The sequence below is a fragment of the Amblyomma americanum genome, chromosome 8, assembly GCF_052857255.1.
Source record: "Amblyomma americanum isolate KBUSLIRL-KWMA chromosome 8, ASM5285725v1, whole genome shotgun sequence".
NCBI classification, from domain to species: domain Eukaryota; kingdom Metazoa; phylum Arthropoda; class Arachnida; order Ixodida; family Ixodidae; genus Amblyomma; species Amblyomma americanum.
In genome coordinates, this window is record NC_135504.1 from 26394875 (window position 1) to 26411914 (window position 17040).

General features: G+C 48.1%; 1 protein-coding gene across 1 annotated transcript; it reads right to left on the minus strand.

Annotated features, from left to right (window-relative positions):
• Window positions 1-5735: 5735 nt before the first annotated feature.
• LOC144100163 (uncharacterized) lies at window positions 5736-15344 on the minus strand. The gene is made up of 5 exons (XM_077633187.1): window positions 14929-15344; window positions 14256-14291; window positions 11833-11973; window positions 7817-7959; window positions 5736-6091 (listed from the first exon to the last, which is right to left on the minus strand). The coding sequence occupies exons 1-5, from the start codon at window positions 15041-15043 to the stop codon at window positions 5981-5983; spliced, it is 546 nt and encodes a 181-aa protein (XP_077489313.1). The 5' UTR covers window positions 15044-15344; the 3' UTR covers window positions 5736-5980.
• Between the last annotated feature and the right edge of the window lie 1696 nt (window positions 15345-17040).

The following is a 17040-nucleotide window of genomic DNA, read 5'->3' on the forward strand; positions in this document are numbered from 1 at the left end:
TCCTCTGGTTTCTGAATTTTAGGAGGTCGCATGCTAGTGTTAAGTGCGTCATGATAACGTTATCATGTTTACTTCATATGTGTTTGCAGCACTGGGAAAGGTAGAGCTCTCTCTTCCAGTTGGGGCCAAGGAAGACAACAAATAGTCCCTCATATATTTGAGCAGTGTTGCTATTTTGCAATTATTGCGATAATTGAAAAAGTAGTTAAGGATGGTGTTTTGAAGGTAGTGAGCGGTTCATTCACTGGTTAAATTAGCAGAGAAAGTCCGCACGAACACAGCACTGTGAAGGCCTGCTGTGAAATGGTGTGCCACCGCTCGTAAACATGGCGCCCACCGACTCGGCCGAGCCTCCTGTGTGCAGCAGCTGGACACTGGTGCTCTTTCCTTCCCAAACATAGAGCGAGGGGCGCAGAGGAGCCAGTTCTGCAGCACACACCATTGTTATTGGCTGAGATTGCTGCAGCTTTCACAGCACTGTAAACTTGTACGATGGAGTGTAGTTGCTTATTGCAGGCATCTGCAGAACAATGTGACAGGATTGTCTAGCAATACATTGCAAAATTTCCTGAGTCAAGTGCCTGCGGTCACTTAAAGGACTACAGACACCTAATTTTATTTGTGGATTTTCTTCTTGGAAATGACGTCTTAGACAACAGTATACATGGATCACCGCGTGGTATTCGCCTACGACTGCTTGCATGAGGGTACCGAGCCATTGCTCGGTTGGTTTCATCAACCGAGCAATGGCTCTGATGTATACGGCTGATCTTTAGGGCACATGAGGCATGAAAAACCTGCAATATAAACGCTGATAGTAGTTTCAACTCTCTACAACACTTAAACTAGCCTGCTTTAAGGGCTGGAGTGACGACACATCAGCAGTTCTGTTGTCAATTTTGAAGTGCCTCACGTTGCCTAAAGGTGCACTACACATAGCAGCCATTATTGGGTTGCTGAAACCGAAACAGCTTTAACAGGAAATTCAACGATGAATTATACAGTGGTCGGAGGTGAATATCACGCTGTGATCCATGCATATTAATGTCTAAAGCATCATTTGAAAGAATAAAACTCGCAAGCAAAAACTTTGTGTCAATAGTAGTCGCACCTCATAGAGCAGCGGAGGGAGTTCAGCCAGGCTCGCACGAAATTTTATCGCGGAGTCTGTGACGTTTCGCGGAACGTGGAGCCTGTTTTAAAGTCGCGCGGCTGGCGGCGCTTCTTAACTGGCTGATATGCTTTATTTTTCATTGAAACAATTTCCTAGGGCTGGTTCACTGCAACAGTTCATTGCATTTTGCTGCTTGAAAAGTCTGCATGTTGTTTGGGATTTGGGCGGCCGTGATGTCGGCGGCACGTAGTTGGCTGTAATTTGGTGGCGATGGCAAGGCTAGCAGGCGAGCAAGCCTGCACTCGACCGTTCGCTTTTAAGCAGCCAGTTCCAAGCTGCACTTGAACTGGCGCTGAACGCTGGTGGCACCGCCGCGGAACTATAAGTCGAATACAACTCAAGAGCGCAGCGGCTTATCCCCGTCAACGGACACCCTTCCAGCCAATGGCGTCGGCCGATTCTCATGACCCTCCTAGCATGACAATGCCGGGAGCGGTGCCACAATGGAGAGAGGGGTCTATCCCTGACCACAGAGGGAGGGGATCATCCCCTTTCATCTACCACTCCGTGCTTTGTCACACTAGCAGGGCCATGAGAATCGGCCGACGCCATTGGCTGGAAGGGGTCCCTTTGATGGGGAAAAGCCGCTGAGTTTTTAAAGGGGCCATGACATGGTCGTTCTTCATACTGCAGTTTTGTGCTTCAGTAACTAATACAAGAGCTTATGATTCAGTTTCCGAAATTTGGCTGCCCTGGACGCGCTGTATATTCCAAAAAAAATGCGATCGAAATTGAGAACAGGAAACCCCTCCCACCGGCAGCGACCGCCATATTGAATGCTATCGTGACGTCACCAGGGCATACACGGAGCAACGTCGTCTGCTCTCGTTGCTGCAATGTGCGCAGCCAGGTCTCTTGTCCCCTAGTACTTCCGCGGGCGATCGAAGTAGCAGTCGTCCCCCATATATGAGTGACTGTTTCCGAAAAAGCGTTAATAATAGTAACGCAGTTATTCTTAGATACAGGTATAGGGTCCGGTTACACTAGGCCGTTGGGACGGCGGTCGGTTGGCTGGTCGGTATGCAAATGCCATCGCTGACGCACTGGTCTGTCACGCTAGACCGACGACCCCGTATCGCAGTAGTGTAAAGAGTGAACTTAGTGGGAACTGGCACAGCGTGGTGGGGACTAGTTGGTATGACATTCTATAAACTTAAGAATTTTAAAACTTATTGTACCCGATGCTAGCCACGGCGACATACGCGATGTGTGTGCACCAGCGAAGATGTGCTTTCATTCGGTGCCTACTCATAGAACCTATCGGTGAGGCAATTGAACGACACGGGCAGAAAACGCCGCACGACGGTGCCGCTCGTCGCCTGGGCTTATGCGGCCGAGCGAAAGCTTCATACCCGCTGAATAGACGGCCCGAAAAACTGCGCTTGTGTACCTTATCCTTATCGAAAAAAGTGAAACAAGCGGCTGCATTTCATATCTTCACACTTTCTTACTAATCAGCGGGGAACTCCTGCCAGATGCTTGAATTTCGGCCGACGGTGGACCGCCGGCCGCTTTCGTGACGAGGCCTAGCGAGTACGCAGGATTCGTGTGTGCGATTTCGGCGACTGCGGAGAGCGAATTCGCAAGTTTTAGCACCTGAAAATAGCTGTCGAGCGTAGTTTTGGCCACAGTGCCCTCAAAGCGACGACTGCCTACATCGCAGGGCGCGAGTACAATAAGGGGGAAGTGCCGATATGTGTCCCGGTCTGCGCAGCATGCATGTGCTGAAGGCAGCCGGCAGCAGCCGTCGGCGTCGACAACAAATCTGGTCGTTTTAATGCGATTTAAAATCAACTACGAGAAAGCATTCGATTCAGTGGAAACCTCAGCAGTCATACAGGCATTGCGTAATCAGGGGGTAGAAGAGCCTTATGTCAAAATACTGGAAGATATATATAGCAACTGCACAGCTACTATAGTCCTCCATAAAGTCAGCAATAAAATTCGAATAAGGAAGGGCGTCAGGCAAGGAGACACGATCTCGCCAATGCTATTCACCGCATGTTTACAGGATGTATTCCGAGGCCTAAATTGGGAAGAGTTGGGAATAAGAGTAAATAGAGAATACGTAAATAATCTGCGATTCGCTGATGACATTGCCTTGCTGAGTCACTCAGGAGGTGAACTGCAAATCATGATCAACGAGTTAGACAGGCAGAGCAGATCGATGGGTCTAAAAATTAACATGCAGAAAACCAAGGTAATGTTCAACAGCCTAGCAAGGGAACAACAGTTCACAATTGGCAGCGAGAGCCTAGAAATGGTGCCGGAATACGTCTACTTAGGGCAGGTAGTGACAGCTGATCCGGATCATGAGAGGGAGATAACTAGAAGGATAAGAATGGGGTGGAGCGCATATGGCAAACTCTCGCAGATCATGAGTGGCAGTTTACCAATTTCCCTCAAGAGGAAAGTGTACAACAGCATAATCTTACCGGTACTCACCTACGGGGCAGAAACGTGGAGGCTAACGAAAAGAGTTCAGTTTAAGTTAAGGACAACGCAGCGAGCCATGGAAAGAAAAATGATAGGTGTAACGTTAAGAGATCGGAAGCGGGCAGAGTGGGTGAGGGAACAAACACGGGTTAATGACATCCTAGTCGAAATCAAGAGAAAGAAATGGGCTTGGGCAGGGCATGTAATGCGAAGGCAAGATAACCGCTGGTCTTTAAGGGTAACGGAGTGGGTTCCAAGAGAAAGTAAGCGTAGCAGGGGGCGGCAGAAGGTTAGATGGGCGGATGAGATTAAGAAGTTTGCAGGCAAAGGGTGGATGCAGCTGGCAAAGGATAGGGTTAATTGGAGAGACATGGGAGAGGCCTTTGCCCTGCAGTGGGTGTAGTAGGGCTGATGATGATGATGATGATGACTGATGAAATAAGAGGAAGCAGTTACAATTAGCGGGAAGCGCCGGCCATACGCGATAAACGTTTCCCAAGAGGCGATATAGCATCAGCGGCGCTTATTGCAGTGTTCTTACGGGCTGCGGTAGAGTTCATCAGTCATGAACCTCCACATGGCTGGACGGTTTTCACCGACTCTAAAGCAGCCCTTCAAGCCCTGCAAGCTGCGCTACGCCGCGGGTCGCGGGAACAACTTGTTGCTGAGATCCGTCTACTGTACCACGGCACCGTTTCCAAAGGTCATGACATCATTTTTCAATGGCTGCCAAGACACTGTGGTATTAACGGTAATCACCAGGCCGATGCGGCTGCGCGTTCGGCTCACAACGACGGACTTCCAGTGAGGATCCCAATATCAAGACCTGACGCAGCGTGTGGGCTTCGCCATTTGGCGCTGGAGCTCACACTTTTAGCGTGGAACACGGGAGGGTTTTACAACCTCCGCCTCAAGGCACTGGACCCTGGACTGCGCCTTCGTCTTCCACGTAACTTAGCCCGTCGCGACGCAACATTGTTATGCCGTTTATGGATCGGCGTTGCTTTTACCAACCACTATGCTTTCCGGATGGGGATGACCGACAGCCGTGCCTGTGAAAGCTGTGGTTGTGAGGAGACCATCGCTCATCTTCTCTGTGAGTGCCCTGCATTTGCGAGGGCAAGACATACACTGTGTTGTGCCCTGCACCGCCTCGATCCTCGCCCATTAACAGAGCAAAAGATCCTCGGTCCGTGGCCACAGCAGTCGACTGCCCTCAAGGCATACAAGGCACTCTTTGCCTACTTGAGAGCGACTGGATTGAGTGACAAATTGTGACAGCGTTGTGCGTGTGCGTGCATGCGTGCGCGCGTGTGTGTGTGTGTGTGTGTGTGTGTGTGTGTGTGTGTGTGTGTGTGTGTGTGTGTGTGTGTGTGTGTGTGTGTGTGTGTGTGTGTGTGTGTGTGTGTGTGTGTGTGTGTGTGTGTGTGTGTGTGTTATGCCTTTTTCCCCTTCTCTCTTCCTCCTTTTAGTCCCCTAATCCCTCTTCCCCAGTGCAGGGTAGCCAACCGGAACCCCTTTCTGGTTAACATCCCTGTCTTTCCCTCCTCCTCTTTATCTATCTATCTTCATCTACAGTTCACACTTCTCTTTGGACTGTACCTTCAGCAAGGAGGCGGGCTCCTCTGAAAACTTCCATTGCGACTAGCGTTAGCACGTCACATATGACCTCTACGAAAGTTAGTCTGGACCAATTGTTACCCAAAATTCAGTTCACAGTAGCAAATAATCTGTTATAATCTGTTAGTCTGTTATAGTGTTATCATAGTGTGTAAATGAATAAAACTACAATTTGTTAGCAATACTGCGTAATATTTAAGATAAGGAGAGCCCACCTTGCGTTTTATGCCAAGCAAACGAGCATTACTGTTTGCGCACAGCTATGTAAACAATCCCAGCGCGGGGCTGCAGTTGTCGTGATCGTCGCATATCCTAGGTCACAATGCGCACGCACAGTAAACGCTAAATGATGTACTATTATTTTCAAGCACTCATTTAGACGGCAGCGACTATTCATCGGTGCGGGCACTGAAAGCATTCGAGTCGCGTCGGCCTTGGTAAGCAAGCGGCTTGGTTCCTGCAAAAAGGGTTACACGAGCCGAAGGGAATGTATGCTCGAAGGGAATGTATGGCAGTGTCGTCGATCTTTTTATTAGGCGTACAAGTGGGTTTTGTATATACATTTGACCGCTTGCTTTGTGCGCTTCTCAATAACTCCGCCCCGTATTGTATCTCTCGTGTATGATCATCACAAGACACCTGCAGCAGACGCGCATAGGTCGGGTCCTTCCGTGTGCGCAGCTTGCATACCGGCATTTGTGTGTACATCACCATGCAGGGTCGTGTGAGGCGCAGCAGTCAACCTGCACGTCACAGCTCGTCCCTGTCAGCGCCAGGCTCGGAGACAAACTCCTGCTTGAAGTTCAATTCCTGGGCCAGCTTTTCGTTTGCTTCGTCGATGTTCATGCCTCTGGGGTTCATCTGAAATGATGTAGAGAGAAATGTGGCGGGTTTTTAATGAATAACTGAGATTTTAACCGTTTTTTTTTGGACTAGAAAGGCAAAAAGAGAAGGGCGCAGAAAATAGTTAAATAAAAGAATCAGAAAATACCGAAAGTATGCGATAATTTAATCTTAGTTTTTCTGCGAAAGTCGCATTCGCATTCCTTAAGTTTGTCTGCACGAAGCAAGCCGAGTTCATTCCGACTGCGGGTTCCACCGCTTCTAGTCGTTTCTTGCCCACAATCGACGGGACTTTGGCGGCACAGGCTACCTCTTTCCGATGCGGTGCACCCCTGAAAAGCCGAGCGCTATGGCCGGGGGACCGCTTGTTCCCATTGGTTTGACCGGCTGGGTGGACCGGCAGCCGCGGGGATCGAACCCCCGACCTACCGAAGCCGAAGCGAGCGCTCAAACACAAGGCCACGGCTCCTTTTTCCTCCTTTTTCACAAGGTCACTCCGCACAAGAGCGCCTCTTCCCCTTAGTATCCCTTAGCTCCACTGGTTGAAAATGAAACCACCTTCTCCTACTGCGCATGCACAGTTCATGTTGGTGACAGGCGCATGCGACAGATGGCGCCAGCTCTCAAGTATACACGCGCAGCTGGGCCAGAACGCGCCTGCGTCTTTCATATGCGTTTGTTTTCAGTCAGTAGCGGACGAATTTTCGCCACTCCGAATCTTGTGAAAAAGGCGGATTGCGGTGAATACACATCGAGGATGAATGTAAGGAGGTTTCAAAATGAAGTAGTTGAGTGCACTGAAGATTGGCGGACGAAAAATTCAGCGCAGGGCGAATGCATATCGCGGATGGGGATACAAGAAGGCTTCAAAGTCCATTGTCCTTGTTGAGGGGTGTAGATGTTTGTCGATGTAGATACTTGTTTTATGTGAGGTGGGACCTGTCAAGCCGAAAAACCGTGGCTTTTTTCTCGCCTTCATTATCACAGTTTGTTGTACAGCGTTTTTCTCGTATATGTTTCTAGCATTTAAAATTTTGTGACTGTGGTAGGATAAATAAACACAAAAGGATCTAAAGAAAGTCCATAGCGACACTTGTCTGAGTATCTACGTTTTCTGCTCATGGTTGGACTGACGTATTTGAATAGAGCATGCACACGATGATTTGGGTAACTGCAAGCGCACAATGCTAACATGATCCGTGACTTTGTCGACGAAGACAGTGACTGTGACTTTGTTTGTCGGAAAAAATCAGACGCCATATTCTCCGAGGGTGCAACAACATTAAGATCTCCCTTCTTCAGTCTCCGCACTGTAATGGTCCCACAAAGCATGTATGTGCCGGTTTTTGACGTTCTTGTAGAGGTAGGAATAAAAGTCTGTTTACGACTGCAGTAAAAATTTAAAGGCGCTACACATCCATTTTTCATTTTCTATTAGGCGCGCTTCTGTTCCCTTGCCCTTGTAAAAGTTGTCTTAAAAACGAAGCTGCAACAGCGTCGCACAACTCATCATCATCATCATGGATCGCAGGGTTTCATTAAAGGAAGGTTGGTGCATACATGCATTTGGCCCAGGTTCTTAAGATTACAGCGCAGAAGACTGTGGTCTGGTCGAACTTCAGGGCCCCTCGTGCATTGTCATGGTCAGGAAGGGTGTCCCCCTGTGGTCTACATCTTCATCCTAGCGGAACTCCTTATATGTGGAAGTTCCAACGTAAACCTCGCCTTCGTGGTACTCCTTACCCTGATGTCCGTGTCCCGATACCCCGGTGGGCACACTTCGATGGTCTCGTCACAGAACTCCGCCTGGAGCTTGAGGTTGTCCTTCACCTTGTACTTCTTGTAGAAGTTGTGCAAGCTATCGGCCAGCTCGTCCCTGTAGTTGTCTACAGGGACGAAAAAGAAATGGCAGTGGCTTAAATTGGCTTACCCTGAAATCCAGCGGAAAGCTAAGCGTGTGAGGCTCGTCCTTGGCAGCTCCGCTACACGCTCGCGACAGCCGTTCTGTATATATCCACACGACCACGTGGCTATGACGTGGTATCACATGGTCTTACATACCCCCCATCGGATGTCATCACCTGGCTTCACATCATCCCATCGGATGTTCTTAAGGTCAAAGGTAAACTAAAGGTCAGGGGTCAAGGGTTCGACACCGTAACTGTACCACATATGGTCATACACGGCTATCCTTGGTTGGGCTGAACGTCGTTAAAGGTCGTTATGCTGCCTAACCGAAGACTGCTTTACCTAGCGTAGTGAAGCTTTTCGCTTCAAAATTGACAGGCGATTTAGCGTGGTCAGACTAAATGCGAATTAGGCACGCTGTAGAACTTCGGTTTGTACTTTACTTTCGCTTTGATGCTTGGTTCTCAAGGTCAGTCAGGCTTCAGACAAAAATCAGCGAAATCGGTGAGTGCAGGTCTTAGTGCTAGCGCACTTTAAAGCTGTAGGGGTAACTTAAGCTCCGCATTAAACGTCTGACGCGATAGTGTTAGTGGATTAACGCTCATAGATGCGGAATTGGCCACTCTCCGCTATACATTCATAGATCCCTGGAAGTCCTCATACTACTCCTGGCGCAGTGGTGCAGTGGTTAAGCTATGCGCCATTGCCCTGCCATGGCAGATGCTGCCACCGGTGTGGGCTTGTGAGACCAAAGTTGCTTGTCAACGTCTCGCGACCAACCATTAACTGAACTGCCGTGGTGGACAGTTTGCTCAAATCCGGTGGACAGGTTGTGATGACGTCACAAGGCTTCACGACCTAAGTGGCCCATCTGCCACCTAGGGAGGCCACCTTGGTAGCCCATCTACCACTCGCTCGGCGAATGTTTCATTTTTATACTTCGCAAATTATTCCGGAGCCCTCCACTACGGCACCTATTCTTCCTTTCTTCTTTCACTCCCATCTTTATCCCTTCCCTTACGGCGCGGTTCAGGTGTTCAACGATATGAGACAGATACTGCGCCATTTCCTTTCCCCAAAACCAATTATTATTATTATTATTATTATTATTATTATTATTATTATTATTATTATTATTATTATTATTATTATTATTATTATTATTATTATTATTATTATTATTATTATTATTATTATTATTATTATTATAGTGGTATCCCAACTAACCCAAGTGGCCCAAAACAAGTAAGAAGCGGCTACACTGTCTATTTTTACTGTGTTCAGCTCCGTCTACAGATACATTTCGGCAAGGGAGATCATGGCCATGTCGTGCCTGAAATGTTAAATTCACTAAGTGAGCAGTCTGACAAACAGAGCATATAGCAATGTATAACAGGTTAAAATAACTACATACGCGTAGCTGAAACGGTCCATGATGCAAATAAATGAGAAAAAAACACTTGCTCTACATTCCATGAGAGATAGCGATTGATTGCTCCGGTCGTGTCGGCCCACACTAGGCAATAAATCACATCAGGTACGCCCTATCTATCTCACTGTCTGTTAAGCTGCCTGTTTCTACCTTCAAGCAAACAAGGTAACTACAGGCAGGTATGCATATACCTTCCAGTACCTGCATGCTTTTGTCCCAGTTTCTCTATCCTGTGACGAAAATTTTGGGTGTTTTACTAAAATTAATCGCGCACCAAATTAGCAGCACACCAACTAGAACGTTTCTCAACTATCTTAACCACACTCGTGTGCCCCGCACCTCCCTCTGAAATAAAAATAAAACAACGAAAACAGATCGTAGGCGAGACTACTTCCAAAGCGTCACAAGATAGTATTATACATCCCTTTGTGCTTATCGCATGCGGTACCTCCATGTAGCTCCGGTTGATACCCGTTTATCGCCTAGAGCGAACATAGGCGGAAATTGGCATTTCTCTTGCCGCACGTTTGTACAATCCTCCGCAAGATAGCTTTGTGCAAGTACGTACCCTATGTCGCTCTTTCTGCTGCAAGGAATGCTCTTCTTCCGACGAGCTCATTATACCAGTCGTGATGCTATCACACAGGCCATTCAATTTAAGGGAGGTTAATAATAATAATAATAATTGGTTTTGGGGGGAGAGGAAATGGCGCAGTATCTGTCTCATATATCGTTGGACACCTGAACCGCGCCGCAAGGGAAGGGATAAGGGAGGGAGTGAAAGAAGAAAGGAAGAAAGAGGTGCCGTAGTGGAGGGCTCCGGAATAATTTCGACCACGTGGGGAGTTTTCCCGAAAGGATGTCCGCGGGTGATGGCATAGTGCAGGGTCGGAGAGGCTCTATTAAATACTAAGTACCATTTGGGCGATAGCGGTCGCCGATGAACCTTCCGAGCCGAATGGAAGTCTAAAAGACATCGCGGGAACAGAGCAAAGGGAGCGGAATGAAACGCGATTTTGCACCAGCAAGATATGGTACTCTAATGTGTGCAAAGAAAAGGTATCACGCATGTTTTCATCCCTCGGTAACCGAGCCTTTTCATGTTGCATATTCACGTCCCGTCGGTACTGCTGGCACACCTGCAGTGCCTTATGTAACATAATTTTCGTATAACAAACTTTTCTTTTCTATCAAATTTTATAACAGCCAGTGCCGGCCATGCATGTGTGATCTAAAAGCCTCCCGCCTAATTTGCAGTTTTTCTTTTGCCATTTTTTATTGAGTACTAACCTTCAGTGTCTCATTTTCTTTGAATTCGTAATAAGCTGACGTGCCCAGGCGTCGTCGTATTATAAAAAGAAAAAAATATTTTATATTTGGTGCTTTCATTTCATTTCTTCATTCTACCAACTATCCTTTATTTCCGCTGCCCCAGCTCAGGTGCTTCAGTATCGATGGCAGATGCCGGGGCTAGCAAAAATCTTTTCCTTCCTTTTTACTATTATTTTAATAAAAAAAACACCTACTACTATGTTTGGTGTTAAAAGAGACCGTATACGACAATTAACGCTCTTTATCCCGTTGTTGGTGTGGTTGTAGTGACATCAAAATCGTGTCATGGTATATATGCGGCATCTGGCGCTGCTAGATAGCTTTTGTCGTTTACTATGACTCGAATAAATGTTTTCCTCCTCCTCCTCTAACTTCCAAGTCCCTAGTTCGTTATCTGCCAAAAGGCAAGCGAATATTAAGTCATAGCACTCCTGAAATGTATTTTTGTACAATATATTCAATCATCCCTGGCTGCAATGGATGGATTAATTGATTGATTGACTGATCAAAAGACCGACCGACCGACTTGTTGAATTCCTGATTGAAGAGCGAAGAACGTTAATGACACAGCACAAAGCATTCAAGCAGTGCCAGTTGTAGGTCTGTTGTCTGTTGTTGCCAGGAAGAAAGAAAAGGAAAGTGCACAGGCCTGCTCACTGGCTCAAGCCGAGCCACAATCGCTACCACGTGCAGATAGTAGGAGAGTTGAAAGATGGGATAGAAGGACAGGATAGTAAAGACGCGCTAAAGACAAGGCCGATCCCGGAGTCAATGCAATACCGGGCCAACCGGTGGCGGAAGTGAAGCAACCTTCAAACTTTCCGCTATCAACCAGAAATAGGCTATAGAATGTGTAACATCTGAGCTCGAACATTATTTTAGCAACAGCAAGTCCGGTGGTATGCTGTGCAATTGGTGGTACCCAGGGCAGCATTCTCATTGTCCCATAGCAAAGCACTGTATTCATACATATTCAGCCGGTCGGTCTGGCATCTTTCCACCACCAGAAACGTCACCTACTAATATAACTGCAAAGGCGGCAACCCTGCTGTGGCTGCACGTATCAGATGTAGGGAGTGTCGCTCACCGAGGATGTAGTTGCAGGCCTTGAGCATCTTGGGAGGGCTGTGCCTGTACACGACGAAGTTGTCTGCATTGCACAGCCCCTTCAGTGCACCCTCGATGAGTCGCTTGCGTCCCTGGCTCTGAGACAGCTTCGGGTGCAGCTCTGCGCAGGAGCCACCGAGGCAAAGTTAAAAACTCTCAGCCTATCGGTGCACGAGATAATTGTAGCAGCACAGCTCAATATGCAACCAGCTTTCGCAAGGCGTCATCTGCGCATACGCATTGGAGGGACCAACTATGCATACGCATGCCTCGCATGTGCTGGTAATGGATTTTTATGGCGCAAGGGCACCTGTGGCCAAAGAGCGCCATGGCAAAAGGTACTTTTCATTGCACAAGGTGGGGTCAAAGACTCATTTCCCATGCACTTCACCCTGGTTAAGCCCAGCACCAGACCAGGGGAAAGCTTGTACCCATTGTATCACCGGTGGGTACCCGGCGGCACTGGGGATCGAACCCCGCAACTCCCGCATGCGAGGCGGATGCTCAAATAACTAGGCCACCGCTGCCGTCATGCCTCGCATGTGCCTCGTCTATGGCGTAAACGGATCAAAGCAGCGAATCTCAAATCTCGCTATGCCAGAACTCTCAGCCAGAACATTTTAGAGAGCCATTACGAACAAGGCCCCTCACAATGTATTTTAGTTACGCAAAACATCGCGCTTCGCTATATCGTTCGCGCTCTGATGGGACAAAACCCGCGCTAACTAAAACGCGACATTATGTTCTGCCGCCATGACGAAATGTGAAAATGCGAACTACAGAACACGGGGCCAGTCAAATTCAGACACCTCGGCTTTTGCATGCCCGGATGTCCTCGTGCGCAACGGTTCTCCGCAGCCTGACCATTGTAGCTCTCTCGCGGGAAACTTCTGCTCTAGAAGCAGTGTTTGCCACCAAGTTCAAGTTGTCGACGTTATGCTACTGGTTGGAACTTGTTACGGAGAACGCTGTCCCTTAGAAAAAGTAATCAAATCATGACAAAAATGGGAGAAAATGTAATTTATTACAAGTAATCAACTACTTGTAACGCTTGTTAGTTGTAAGTTCGGTCACGTGTAAACAGAACAAACTTCCGAACTGTCCTCACATGAACTGTGAAATGGCTTCTTTCTCATAATGTTGGCCTCGCCCTTATGGGGCCGACCACGTTCTTAACATCACGATTTGAGCAGCTATTCGTTTATTGAAGCCGCCGCGGTGGCTGAGTGGTTATGGCGCTCGGCTGCTGGCCCGAAAGACGCGGGTTCGATCCCGGCCGCGGCGGTCGAATTTCGATGGAGGCGAAATTCTAGAGGCCCGTGTGCTGTGCGATGTCAGTGCACGTTAAAGAACCCCAGGTGGTCGAAATTTCCGGAGCCCTTCACTACGCCGTCTCTCATAGCTTGAGCTGCTTTGGGACGTTAAACCCCCACAAACCAAGCTATGCGTTTATCGCGTTGGCGAGAGCTCCAGCTTTTTCTGGGACAGTGCAGAGCGCGGGCTACGGCTGGCAAATCTTGGCGAAGGCATCAACATTGCCTGTTACCTCCTGAGCCTGTTGCGCGCGCTCGAAACACGTATTGAGCGCTCGCATAAGGTCGGCGGGCGGCTGCACATCTTTTAGCGAGTACGTTAATCAAACTGGGCGAGCACCCTTCGTTCGCTACATTATCGACGAACATATAATTCGCATGTCGTGTCTGTGACCGTTTTTTTTTTAGGTAACACGAAAGAAGATCAACGTTAAACCCCACAGATAAAATGGTAGCAAGCCGATTAGGTGGCTGAAACGGTGCACCAATCTACAATCATCAGAGAAAATCGATATTACCGTCTAAAACCAAGTCACACAGAGCACAGTATAGTTTGGCGCACGAATGGATGCACAATATCGCGTTCCAGCGCTTGCCCTGCCTGCTGCTTTTTTCTCGCTAGCTGTTGGTTCAACTTGTTTTGTTTTTATTGTATTTTAAATTTTAATTGTTATCTTCGTTTCTTACGGTACCCTTATACAAATGGTCTATGACAGTCTATAAATTTATTATAGACTCTACTGCCTTCTTATAGATATTTATTTTTGTCTGTTAAGAGTCTATAGACTGTCTACGGACAAAATGGTACTGAAAGTGTATGGCCATAAATCTATACATTGTCTATAGACGCTCTATAGGATTTGTATTGACTATTGACTGTTCTCTAGGGTTTGTCTGTAGAGATTGTATAGACTTTATAGTCAGAAGTCTCTGGGCAGTCAATAGACTGTCTAAAGAAAATTTTTGAAAGGGAAGGCACAGCTACTAAGAGAGCTGCACATAATTAACCCTGCGTAGATGGTTACTAGCTCTCCCAGCAATTTTTTGGGGGGGTGACAGAAGCAGATTCTCAAGAGACTGCCAGACTTACGTTGCAGGATAGCCACACATCCATCGCACTGGAGGCCTGTAAGCAAGGCTTCGTATTAGAAAATAGAAGCGACACACGTGTGCAATGACTTCAAATGGGTGTAATTGGGAGGCACTCGGTAGACCATCGATTGCTACAACTTAGACAACGAACCACGACCTTTTTCAGTCCACCAAAGTGCCTTAGACACTACACTATAAATACAAATACACCTATATGGGAGTAAAAAGAGAGTAAGCTGTTTTCTAGCACACTCTAAAGGACAGTTTACTCCCTTACTCCTTTATGTTTAAAGTGTATGGTGTCGGGGTTCGATTTCATCGAAACGCATAAGTTACGGTGCCCTGTTATCTTGGTGAATGTAACAAACTCCATGCGATCGAAATTAACCCGCAGCACTATATACTAGTTCAGGAGTGCAAACTGCTGGGCTAGTTGGTTCATATTGCATAGCAAAGGAACCAGCGAAAATAGACGCAAGACAAGAACAAAGGAGGCACACACCACAGCGTTGTGGTGTGTGCCTCCTTTGTTCTTGTCTTGCGTCTATTTTCGCTGGTTCCTTTTCTATGCACTATATACTAGAGCCTGCCACATGACCCCGAGTGTTGCTCTGGCAGGTAAGATTCCGCTATGGCTTTGTTTTCGTCTGCGCACATCCTCGTAATCTCACCTTGTCCTGGTGGCTTTTCCGCGGCATCCGTGGCAGACAGGTGACAGGCGACGACTAAGATCACTCCCAAAACAAATCCTCGCACGGCGGAGGAACACATCACCGACGATGCCATGACTCGTAGTAGCACGCGCCTGCAGTCCGTGCACGCTATACGCTCTCTGCGTCGGCTGTCAGGAGGAGTCGTCCTCCAGCCTGTACCTTTCGAATGCAACGTGGCCTAAGGAACGTCCAAGCCCCAGCTCGCCGTAAGTAACGTGCAGCGGGGACGATTACTGCAAACGCAAAAGGTGTCACATTCGCTGTTTCGAGAGGAAGTGCAGCCCCCTCGTGCGATAAAGGCTACAGTTGCTTTTTGTACAGAGAGCCTATCTGTCTGAAGGAGAGACCAAGACCGGACGAGGCTGTTTCCCGTCCCTACTTGTCAATTGCGACACAAGAGGTTATTCGTTCCGAGGCAGAAGAAACACAAATAGAAAAAAGACCTGGCCGGATGGCTGGTGGGAGAGGATTCTATATATCGTAATAATGTTCTCCATCTGTACGGACATGGAGTAATCCTGGAATTCACTGTACTGCACGCAACTTTGTCGAACGCCTAATGGCTTTTATCAGCTATTGTTTTTGACTTCGATAAGACAAACGGAAAGGCCGATTAGAGAGGGGGGGGGGAGTATTGGGCACGTCAATGTCTATGTGAGAGCTCAGATTAGATAACGTAGCTTTCTTGTAAATGCTCTAGCAGCCGATCTGGAAAGCGCATTGCTGCGCCCATCGACAGACGGGCATTCGCGGAGTGAAAGTTAGAAGAGGTACACTCAGATGCAACACGATTAAAGGGTAGCGCCATTGTAACGCCTCTAGGCCCGCAGCATTTCAAGAAGTGCATTTCCCAGAAAGCATTCGAGGATTTTTTCGCCCGCCCATGAATAAGCACGTGGAACTTTTCGTCCGCGCCTTCGGTCCATGATCCAGCGTATAAAAGCGTCCCGCTGTCATATCACGAACCTCGCTACGTTACGTCACGTGCCTCATACCCTTGGCTCAATTTCTGAAAGACATAGCGGGCTACAAGTCATGATGTACCGGGTGTTTCAGCAAAGCCCACCTAAAAAATGGTTTTTAGGGAAAGGAAATGGCACAGTATCTGCCTCACATATTAGCGGACACCCGAACCGCGCCGTAAGGGAAGCGATAAAGGAGGGAGTGAAGAAGGAAGAAAAAGGTGCTGTAGTGGAGGGCTCCGGAATAATTTCGACCACCTGGAGTTCTTTAACGTGCACTGACATCGCACAGCACACGGGTGCCTTAACATTTTGCCTCCATCGAAACGCAACCGCCGCGGTCGGGTTTGAACCCGGGTACTCCGGATCAGCAGCCGAGCGCCCTAACCACTGAGCCACCGCGGCGGGGTGCCCACCAGTAATGTTTTAAAATTTACCTCTTGAAGTACAAACTATAAGACGGCTTTGGCAGCATAGTAACAGAGCAGGTTATTCACCCTTACCAGCGAGCCATAACCAGTGGCCATATATCAGTCCTTGGAATTTCGAGAAGGCGATTACAGACGACGATATAGCGCAACGTATTCTGGCCATCACGTGCGTCATTCGAAGCCCGTTCAGCTGTGGAGCGCGTATAGGAATGCCCACTACTACGTGTCACTCGATGGAGTGTCACATGACCTTCTGTGTCCCGCCCTAGGCTGCTTGGCTACGAGCAGCGGCCCGAGCGGGACCGTTAAGCCCAACGTTTCACTGGCGTGTCCGCATATCAAAAATTGGACGGACACTTCAGCTCCGCCTATAACGGTATGACGCGGCAGCGGTTCCTCTTGCCTACAAAGACACGGACACTTTTACTCTTTTAAAGTTACAATAATTATATGAAAGACTGCAAGACATACATATAAAGTCCCGTGCGAACGTGCCTGTGTGGCGTATATAGCGGTAAACCGTGTCTGACATGCAACCCGAAGGTCAGGAGTTTCTGATGCGCCGCTGTGGCGGATAGCGCCATCTATGGGAGCCTGTTTTAACCAGCCTCCTTTTCAATCAGTCCGGATTTTAACGTCACGCCGACGGCAACGCCGACGCCAACTTTTCTGCGACA